Source organism: Polistes fuscatus, unplaced genomic scaffold, assembly GCF_010416935.1.
Source record: "Polistes fuscatus isolate 324 unplaced genomic scaffold, CU_Pfus_HIC Scaffold15, whole genome shotgun sequence".
Lineage (NCBI taxonomy): Eukaryota > Metazoa > Arthropoda > Insecta > Hymenoptera > Vespidae > Polistes > Polistes fuscatus.
In genome coordinates, this window is record NW_025113053.1 from 2,511,796 (window position 1) to 2,524,006 (window position 12,211).

The following is a 12,211-nucleotide window of genomic DNA, read 5'->3' on the forward strand; positions in this document are numbered from 1 at the left end:
TGGGGATGAATTTGGACGTTAGTATCGCATCGCGTAGAATAATAGTCCGTGCATACCTTGATGCGTTTCCTGTCGAACGAACGTAGGTAGACTACGACGAAGTTACACGTTGGGAGAGAGGTAACATCAACGGAGTATGGAGGATGAGTATATATATATATATATATCCAGCATGGCATTCTAAAGTAGTAACAACGATTGCCTACCCATCGCTCCAGGCATACCAAACTTGTAATATCGTATTATTTCTACGGCTCACGAACTTTACTTATTAACGTTTTCCTTTTGAAAATATTTATTTTCTATATGGAGATATTAATTATTTTAAAAATGATTAAATATATTTCGTATAAATATTACAATCATTTTTCAAATATAAGGTATACTTACAATTAGATATTTTTAGGTATTTTTAGGTATTTTTAGGTATTTTTATATGATTAATAATTAATTATTTCTCTCTAGGCATACCAAACTTTTAATATCGTATTATTTCTACGGCTCACGAACCTTACTTATTAACGTTTTCCTTTTGAAAATATTTATTCTCTATACAGGGATATTAATTATATTTTGAAAATGATTAAATATATTTCGTATAAATATTACAATCATTTTTCAAATATAAGGTATACTTACAATTAGGTATTTTTAGGTATTTTTATATGATTAATAATTAATTACTTCTCTATTGATTAATATTATTTATCAATTAATTATATCTTTTTTTAATATAAATAATTTCATTTTATTCATTATCATATATTTCAATATATCATAAAAATAATTTGACGATTATATAATTGAGACAAATTTGTCAAATTTATCAGTTTTTCTTTCTCTCTCTTTCTTTCTTTTTTTAAAATACAAATCGTGAATAAGTATATAACTATTTTACGTAATATAACGTAAATTTATTAATGCATGCATAATATTTATATATGTATGCAGATATATTCCCATATGTTTCATCGAGGTTCTGTTTAAACGAGTTTGCGTAGGTTCTTTCTCTTTTTTTTTTTATTCCTTTCTTCTGTTACTCGTTTATCGCAACTTTTCGTAATCGATTATTCCACAATCGAACCTATTTAGCAACAATTGTCAGCAAAAGCCTCGACTTCGTTACATTAATTAAAAAACATGCCTACTACTTCATTAATAAAACATTAGTAAACTGGTGTCATCTCTTAGAATAACAATGAAACAATTTATAAATACACACTAACAGTATTAAATCTTTTTTTTTTTTTTTGAAATCCTTTACTAAACGAGAGAGCAATGGTTGTGGATAAATCCGATTCTTTTTCTTACACTCGTACTTTCACCTTTTCCCAAATTGTACGATCACGCGAGAGAAAGAAAAACATAGAGGGGATAATGACTCTCCTTGAACGATGCAATCAAGGTAACCACGAGAGAAAGAGAGATTCCCCTTTCGTTCACGCATTGGTCCATGGTGTACGCGTACAAAATAAAGGAAATTCTCATAACCCAATTAGAAAGCCAAAGAATTACGAATAAATGAAGTTATTGTGATTCGTGAGATCATATACACGCTTTAATTCGTTCTATCTAATGTTTTCTTTTTTCCTTTTTTCTTTCTTTTCTTTTCTTTTTTTATTCTTGTACAGTTTATCCAAAAAGGTCAAGGCCGAACTTACGTTATATTTAAATAAATGATTTTATTGTAAAAAATGATGAACGTTTAAAGATTTTCATCAAGATTAATATTCCAGTACTGTTTTGAAGAAGAGAATAAAAGCTGTATAATTATTTTGAAAAATAAATATTCAAATTAAAAAGATACACCATATATTAATTACTGTACCTAATATTGTTATAATGAGGATTATTAAAAGATTTATTAAGAAAATTTCGTGGTAATTCGTGAATTACTTTATGGTGGAATGAATTTTTATAATAAAAATCATATTTTAGTTTCATCATCATATCTAACTATATTCACTATATATGAATAATATTTATTTATATAAATATTATTTATATAATTATTATATAAATATTATATATTATTATTATTATAATATTATATTTATTATATAATTATAAATGAATTTTTGTAATAAAAATCATATTTTAGTTTCATCATAATATCTAACTATATTCACTATATATGTATATCTTTATTTATATACTAGAACGCATGTGAAATAGGATACTTTCGTCGAGTCGACACACTTATAAAATAGTAGTTAACTAGAATTCAATAAAAATCGTTATAAAACTCGATTCTGTGTTAAGGATTGACTTAGGAATTTCTTGATGTCAAAGTACTCCTTAAAAGATTAATAACTATCTACATCTGACACAAGAGTTAGTTAGTTTTAAAAACCGTTATTCAAGCACTCGATTGCTAGGTGTATGTCTTTCTTCTCTTTAAAAAAGAATGAAAAAAAAACAAAAAAAAAGCAAAATTAAATATAAGAAATAAAAAAGAAAGGAAAAAAAGGAAAGATACATTCTAAAACAACTTCAATCGTCATGAGCTCTTGCAATTATAAAAAAAAGGGATTGAAACATTAACCTTGTTGATCATCCAAGCATCGAAATAGTCGCACACGTCTAGACCGGATCCGGTCACTTGGTTACTTAGTTCATTTGATCAAATTCTTTCGATGAAATTATTTCATTTTGTCGAGATAAATGCGATAATCGTTTATAATTTATAAACGATCTCGATTATCGATTATCTTATGTCATGACGAAATCATTTTCCCGTATAATTCGAAGGTATAAGAAGAGTATCGATCATATCGTTACCGTCAAATGATAATTATAGGTATAAACGTAATTTGATTAACCCTTAAATGCTCTCTCTTACAGGTATACAATTATAATATATATATAATGATAATTTTAATTGTAATTTAATTTACGAGATAATAATTATTTGTACAAAATATTATTCGTTCAATATTATAAAAGAAATTATTATAATATATAATATTATTATTTTATATATCATTTTATTAAATAACAATTATTCCATTATTTCTATTTCAAAAACTAATATTTTCTTTATTATTATTATAATTATTTTCTTCTTCTTCTTACTTTTACAAATTTATCAAAATATATTATTATATATGTATATAATGATAATTTTAATTGTAATTTAATTTACGAGATAATAATTATTTGTACAAAATATTATTCGTTTAATATTATAAAAGAAATTATATATATATAAATTATATTTTATATCATTTTATTAAATAACAATTATTCCATTATTTCTATTTCAAAAAACAATATTTTCTTTATAATTTATAATAATTATTTTCTTCTTTTTCTCCTTTGTTTTACAAATTTATCAAAATATATATATATATATATATAACAATTATATTCACATTACAACATATTTGCATACGTATAACATCCCTTAAATGCTCTCTTACAGGTATACAATTAATATATTTATTATTTAATATTATATAAGAAATTATGATAATATATAATATTATTATATATTATTATTTTATACATCATTTTATTAAATAACAATTATTTCATTATTTCTATTTCAAAAAACAATATTTTCTTTATAATTTATTATAATTATTTTCTTCTTCTTCTTCTTTGTTTTACATATTTATCAAAATATATACATATAACAATTATATTCACATTACAACATATTTGCATACGTATGATATAATTATCTTTATTTGTCATAATATTACTCCGATGTGTTATTTTCATTCTATTTCCATTACATTCGTATACTTACAATAATTACGACGAATGGCACCAATTCGAGTACGTATAATAAACGTTCATTATTTTCTTTTTTTATTTTTTTTTCCTTCTTGATCTATCCCATTTCTCGTATCGACAAGATGTTTCTCGTAGAGTAGGTACTTCGTCATCTCATCGGATGGGGGGGGAAAAACGAGTTTGAACGTGTGAGAAAAGAAAAGAAAAAAAAAAGAGAAAAAAAAAAACGAAATGGCGTGGCGCGAACGGAGAGAAACGTGGACGCACCCTATTTCCTGTATGTCGGATCGTCTGCTGCCTATCAGTGGCTTTCAAAGGGGATGGTGGGGGCTTTGAGAGTGGGATACCGTTACTGGCCCCCTTCTCCGTATTCCACTAAAGATGTTGTGTCGTCTTTCTTTCTCTTTCTTCCCTTTCCCCCCTTCCTTCCTTCCACCCAATTCCCTCCCCCCTCCCCCTAACCCCCTACCACTTTTCTCTTGATTTTCTTTTTATTTTTCTTGTGATTCTCGATGAGACTCCTCCTGGACCGCAAGACCAATTCCATGTTCTCGCGAGACGTGTCCTCTAAGACACGACTAAACAACCGTCAAGATTCACCTCTCTCGAGAATCTTGACCATCATCATCGTTCTATAAAAGCAAACCTTTTCGAGAAGAGGGGAGTTACACAGGACACCAATTTTCTCCTCTTAAATAGCGTACTTGTTAATTGTAAAACTGTGTTTTCACATTTATTTTTGTTCGATAGAATTACTTATCATTATTTTTATCAATGTTTTAAGAGTATTATCGTTAAAATTCGATTTTTCTTTTTTTTTTTGTTTCAGTCAAACGAATACTTTATATTATTTAGTTTGAGGATTTTTATTTGTTAGTTTGAGGATTATCATCGTTGGAAAAATTCGATTTTTCTTTTTTTATGTTCAAACGAATAGTTTATAATATTATTTAAATGGTTCGAAAATGTTCGTACACATTTTATTTATTTATCAACGTATTTTATTGTTAACACTAAACTTTACCGACATTTTATGTATACACTTCTTCTTCTTCTTCTTCCTCTTTTTATTAGGACTTTGTCCTGTTATAATATTTTTTTTTATTGCCATTTTTAGGAACGATTTATTGTTTTTACCGAGGGTTGGTTGCTAGCCTCAACCCTTATGTATACACTTATATTTTAATATATATATATATTATGTGATAAAAGTTTAGCACAGCAAAATAATGAAATAATTATACTGACTTGTTAAAGTATGAAGAGAAAAATTCTATAATTTAACCAGGTAACATAAGAATTTGACAATTACAAATTTAATCTGTAGATTAAATTAGAAGAATTTTACAATTACAAATTTAATGTGTAGATTAGATTCGATAGAACAATATGACTAACATAACATTGGTATTCAAAGTACAGGAAGAAATAAGAACGGATAAATACGTGCATTGTTGAAGAAACAAAAGTAGACTTTAAAAATCGATCAAATTTCAATTTCATACTTAAATCATTAGTCTCTCGTAAATTCATATTTTCCCATAATTATTTTTTCAAATGATTAGTTTAAGTGAAGGTTAAAATTCTTGTTATATGCTTTCTTCAAAATGTTTGACTATTCATAATAATATTTCATCATTTTATGAATTAACCGAATTATACAATTTAACTGGTAACATTTATTATCAATTTTATTATCATCCAAACGGATGATGAGAAGGAGGAGGAGGAGGAGGAGGAGGAGGAGTAGGAAGGGGGCAAGAGGAATTGCAGTTGATTGCTTTTTGCATCACATTTTTCTTGATTACCTACTTATTATACTTGATTAGTTATATATATATGCACGTTTTATTTTTAGTTTTATTTTTTCATACGTAAAACAGAATAACATCTTCGAATTATTCTATAGTAATTCATTACTCTATAAAATGATCTCTAAAGAGACAGGGGGATGGTGATACGACAAGTGTTTTGTATTGCACTTCATCACGAAGAAAGGAACATATAATTAAATATAATTAATTATATAAAAAAAAGAAAAAAATACACGGAATGATAAGTTCATTTAGATTAAAAAAAAAATATATATATATATTAATTATATTGTATTATAATTATATTAATTATATTATATTATAATTATATTAATTATATTATAATTATTTGTTCTAATATATATTAGAACAAATAATTTACCTTGACATTCGTCAAGATAAATTCAACTATAACAAGATTTTCTATTGACGATTATAATGATAGTTATATCATACATAAATTATTTGAAGTGATTCGTTTTTATCATGGTAATTTGTCAAAGCAATTTCATTACCAGTTCGTTGACAAGCAAGAAACATTACACAACAAAATATAAGTATATATATATATATATATCTGTCGTTGATGATGAAAGGTATCGATTATATCAGTTACGTGTTTTCTTCCTGATTATGCGACTTAATTATTGCCATCCTCCATCCGGTTGCTTTTTTATCTTATTCGTACGTAATGAAATGTATAATATACTTATGTACATAATATTATATACGTTTTTTACGTATATCTAAAATTCACAAATAATTAAATTTCTAATAATTTAAATATTTCTTTTAAAATATACATACATACATATGTTAATTATATGTCAATATGATTTTCACGACAAATATATGCGCATATATATTTATATTTTCGATATATACCGTGTGTCCAAATAAGGTTGGAACTAAATTTAAATTACGTATTATTCGGGTCAAATAGATGAACCGAAAAAAATTCATTAACATATAAATACTTATATGTGTTAAAAATGTTTTTTATCATGCGAGAAACATAAATGATTTATAGAATTTACGGGGGGAAAAATTTGGCGTTTGTGAGAAATGAACAAAATCAATGATTTGATTATTGATTTATTTAATTAATTATTAATTTAATAAATTTAAATAATATAAAATAATATAAAAAAATTTAATAATTTTTATATTAATTAATTATTGATTTAGTTTAAAGGGCCGACGAACCAGTGTCGAAATTTAAAAAAAAAGTTTATTCGAAAAGGTTGTTCTCCCCGGTATCTTTGTGTCGCCTCGTTGACGGCATACGACACTTGAAACGAGAAAGAATCGGTTTTATTCTCCCCACCACATTGTCTCTCTGGAGTTTCTCTCCTTTCACCGAGTATCGGTTGGGTCCATGGGTCCCATACATCGGCCACGTCTCGGCAGTTGTTAAAACGGTGCAACGGTAGACGGACTCGAGAGAGAAAAATCGTGTGACACATATTCGAAATACACAGAGAAATATCAGATCGTGCGTTATACTGTTACTTCCTTCCAGGAAACGAATATTTAATTAGCATTTCTTTCCTATTTTTTTCGTTTTTTAATCAGTTCAATTCGCGTTAAATAATCGCACGAAGAGAAAACAGTGAAATTACAGTAAAGGTTTAATTGTTTTACAGATATTCGCGAGAGTGATTCTCTTTCTTTCTTTTTTTGTTTTTTTTTTTTATTCATATTGAGCAGTTGAATTTGTTTGCTGGACACTTGACATCCTTCTGCAATTATATGCATATGGTATACATAGGGTGTTTTAAAATTGTTAATAGTATAATGCTCGATGAAGTAAAGAAGAAAGTGTTGCTACGATAATTCATATGATATAATGTTTTTTTTTTATTTTCCTTTATTATAGATGATATTTTATATATGTAAAGTATTTTTAACGAATCTATTACTATTGTAAAGAAATAAAGAGAAAATGTAATAAATTATCGATGCTGTGTCCATTTTCATTTTTACTTTGTTGAATGTTAGCTATGTCAACAACCTGAACCTACAATTTTAGAACACCCTATATATATATATATCTGTACATGATTATGAAAGTGGCAAAAGTATTATATGCTTTTTTATTTTTTTTATTATAAAAAAAAACCAAGTAATATTTTATATTTAAATATACTTTCGCAATGATTGTACCACATAAATGGTAGAAATTGAAAAAAAGTATAAATTTGGACGAATGGAAAAAAGATCTAAACTTGGTTTTCTTTCCTTTCTATTATAATTAACGAGCTCAAAGTGATCGTAGGTACGCTGTCACTTTCGTGTCCTTGAGGATAGTAGTAGCATTGCACAATTACCTAACTAAAAGATACAAAGTGAAAGAAATCCGAACTGGAAACAACTGTATGTTTAATCTCTCGCACCTCTCAAAATAACTAAGCAGCTTCTCTGTAGATCGACAAAAACAGTTATTCGCGTTAACTATACCGTTCTTGTTTGCGTGGAAAAGAAATTAACGATACGTCGAACGAAACACGTACACGAGGTTTTAATCTTTGCAATTAAGTTGCCTCTATATTACGTTTTGCTTCGTGTATCACGATAGCAGTTTAATTTCGTTTGCCCTAATGAACCTCGTAATATCTCGGTGTAACGAATAACTAGATATTTTTTAATGGCACTTCTGCATTAACGACGATGAATTCCAAAAGACCAGATGAAATTTTATGATCTCAAACGTTGAGATTTAAAAAAGCGTATCTGTGTTTTTATGTATCTTTTATATTTTTTCTTTTATTTTAATTTTTATTTTCGTGATATATAATAACAACAAAAATACGATAATTGAGTATTAAAAATATCTAGAGCTTGAACCATCAATTTTAAAAACATACTGTATATATTTGTTAATAATTATGAAAGAGGCCACAGTATTATTAAACCCTTTTTTATATACATATATATATAAAACCAAAAGATTGACACAATTTTTGTATATTTTTATGTTATTTTATGATAAAAAATATTATATATTTCGTTTATTTGAAATTTAAATAGAAATTCGCGGGAAAAATATGATTAGCGTAGACGATCGGTAATATAGGGATTTACTATTACCAACGCGACCTTGCAAGAAAAAAAAACAATTTGCAATAAAAACGAAATGACTTCGTTTAATCGTTGAATTGATTAAAATCCCATTTTAAAACAGAAAAAAACAAAAATAATGTATATGAGATGGAATCGTTTATGAGATCGATCGTACTGCATTTCTAACGGACACAATTTTTATAAACACACACATACACACACAAACAGTTTTAATTAAATTGAAGTGAATTATTATTTACGAGACAAAAGGTATGAGAAACGATCGTCACGGTTAAAAGCCAACCTCGATACTTTTCATTGTTAACAAGATTATGAACGCGTGCTCGTGAATATGTATACATATATATACTTCTTATATATATATATATACAGTTCTTATATATATATATATATATATATATATATAATTTCAAGTGATCATTATTATTCAATTTTAACGGCAATCGCACGATATAGTTCTCCCAGTTGTGGCTTCCGCACAAGTTGTTAACGAAACAGTTACGGTGTTCTAGCTTCGGGGGGGAAGAGAACGATGTTGATGAAGAAGAAGTAGAAGAATAATAGTAGTTGTAGTAGTAGTAGTAATAGTATTTATAGTATTAGTAATAATGCTTCTCTAGGTGCGTGTTACGGTAGATTTAACGCTCGATTGTAATCGATTCTATTTTACTATTTTACAAGGAGTCGTTTAAAATGATCCTTGAACAATTTAAAAACGTTTAGAGTAGCTTGACGAACAAACGATTGATGGGGGTTTGATGGGGGTTTGATGGTAAGATACGCTTAGATATTTTTCATCCGTATATACTACTTGTCAAGTATCCGATCGTTTTTTTTATTTATAAGAAAAAGAAAATTAATGGTTCGAGTTTCATGATTCGATTCGATTCGTTTCGTTTCGTTTCGATTCGTTTCGATTAGATTCGATTCGATTCGATTTATCATCGCGAACTTACGGTATCGGTGTTCGTTACGCTTCGAACGAATAATACTCGTCCCCCGAAATCCTTCGATCTGAGTATTATGTTTCTTCTTCTTTTTTCTTCTTTTTTTTTTTTCATATGAGTAGTATTTTTATATAAGAAAATTTATTTAATTTGATATGAAAGACTATTTAAAAAAAACTGGTGTGTGTACTTATGTAAACACGTAAGAAGTTATACTTCTTTGCCGTACCAAAACGAACATAACCTCAATAATCTCAAAAATAACTTCAAAAAAAAACTTCAAAGAAAAGAAATAATTATTATTTTATATATATATAAGAAAGAAAAAAAAAAAGAAAAAGAAAATGTCAAAATATAGATATCAGTCCACACTAAATATAAGAAAGATATATCGAATTACTTCACGCGTCAACAATCATGGCGCGGTTACAGCATTAGTTCTCGCTTCGATCATTTAAGTAAAGCAGCGCTGAGTTCGATTAGTATTTGGATGGGTGACCCGCTTGAGAAATACTTGAAATTGAGCCGTATACTTGAAATCGCTTTGCCGTGCGTCGTAAATACTGACAAACTTCATGGTGTCGTTTTTCCAGACGCTCGGAACAAAATCACTCCCCATTACATTTTCCCCAACGCGCCAAAAGAAGTATAACTTCAAAAAAAGAAAAATTTAAATAAATACAACTTGAAGTTAACTTTTTATTAACTGTCAAGTAATAATATCGATGAGTAATTTGCATAATCGATTTTATTTCAAAATTCTACGGATACGGAAGAAAAAGAAGAAAAAGTGGTAAATCGAGTGAAAATGAGCGAATAAAAAAAAATGTTTGTGCTGTAGTATTACTGTTACTATTATACTACTACTACTACTACTACTACTACTACTACTATCATATTGGCAATAGTTTAATCAGACTGGAACGGAATTATGGTAACGAAGTCGCGCTTCTACGAGTAACCTCGTATACCAAGGAATTATTACGTGCAAATGTAGAAAGAAAAACAGAAAAAATCCCCCTCTCGTCCTCGATACGTAATAGTAAAGCTCATAACGCGAATAAAGAAATATTTCTTGCAACGAAGAAACGTATTACCTTCAAAGTAACGATTTATTATATATTTATTTGACAATTTCTCTTTGAAATTAATTTCATAATTAATGTTGTCTCCAAAAAATAAAGAATTTCGAATATAACATGGTGTAAAAATTTGAAAGGTGAAAAATGTGAACGGATAAAAAAAAGATTATTTTATCGTTCGATTAATTTGACGAGCTTCTTGTAATCGCATTTCTAACGAATCGATAAGTTTTTAATCGTAAAACGTAATCGAAACTCGTTTTTAAAATTCGTTCTCGAGAGAGAGACAAGTTTGGATACTTGATTTGACCAAATAAGAAACATTCGAAAGTAAACAAGAGATGTATTAGTAACTTAATTTAACGAATCGAACGTTGAATAAATAAATTCAATCGAAACGAGTAATGCAAATGACACGCGTTATTTATTCTTCGTTCGTTCATTTGTACCGGCCCAACCCTGATCGATCTAACGATACTTTTACGCTCCTTTTCCTGTTCCCAGCAGATTTGAAAGGGCATACGGGCAAGTCACTTTAAAAGAGCATTTTCCATTCGAATCTACGTTGAAATTCCATTCTCCAGGAATAAAATCAAATATTTTCTTCTACGATATTTATGCGATAAATTTTTTCTTTATTTTCAATTATTGAACATCAAATTCACAGCCTTGTCACGTTAGATTATCAAAATCAAAGAACGTGGGGTACGATTAGTAAAATGGATTATTATGAAAGTGGTCTAAGTCATATATTTCTTGTTTCGTAGATATTTAATGAATTGGCATTTGAACGAATTAAAAAACATTTTTACATGAAACTTCATTTCAATTTATAATTTTTTGTTAATCTTAATTAATGGAAATTTATTATGAATATAGAATTTTGTTTGAATATATATTATAAATTGTTAGAAAGAGAATCACTTCTTATTCGTCTGACAATGAGACACAATTTTGAACGTTAAAATGACAAATTTTCAGATTAACTCGAATCGCATGATAAACAAATTTTCTCGACAATCTGTTGAAATAAACGTCCGCGTCATTTGTGGAAAACGGTTCTCTTATAACCGTGTACCGTTTTGTCCATCGATGGAGAAGGATATTTTGATTATTAAATGCGAATGAAATTACACGAAGGAGTTTCGATGAGTTAACATGCTCAAGTGGGTACATTACTCGCCGTTACCGAAAAATCATACCACCGTGACGACGTCGTTGAAGAATGACGAAAAGGATGATAGGTCGTCATCGTCGTCGACGAACCAACGGGAAAATGAAAACGTTCATTCGAATATTTTATCGCTTACGATGAAATCGCAAACTATGGAAGAGAATGAATTATCGGAATGCACTGTCAAATATTTAGGGGTAAGAAGTTATTATATGAATTAAAAAAAAAATAAATAATTCAGAGAGATAGGTACTTGTTTCTTTTTTATTTATTTTGTTTCTTTTTTAATCGTAAGATAATAAGAAATATTTGATAAATACCCCCCCCCCCCACTGCTTTTTGTAAGAAATCATTAACAATTGAAATAGA

The 12,211-nt window shown here is 27.9% G+C and overlaps 1 protein-coding gene across 4 annotated transcripts in view; it reads left to right on the forward strand.

The window, feature by feature from the left end:
- LOC122514416 (rhophilin-2) overlaps positions 1-12,211 on the forward strand; it is a 41,513-nt gene that overhangs the window by 20,131 nt on the left and 9,171 nt on the right. Inside the window, exons 1-2 of one of the 4 annotated variants that reach the window (XM_043631218.1) lie at positions 9,232-9,411; positions 11,650-12,039. The exons of 2 other annotated variants lie outside the window; for them this stretch is intronic. In XM_043631218.1, coding sequence (XP_043487153.1) covers positions 11,827-12,039 — 213 coding nt within the window. In that variant the 5' untranslated portion in view covers positions 9,232-9,411; positions 11,650-11,826. Of the gene's footprint in view, positions 1-9,231; positions 9,412-11,649; positions 12,040-12,211 lie in introns of those variants that run through there. One more of the 4 variants, XM_043631219.1, reaches the window with a different exon arrangement.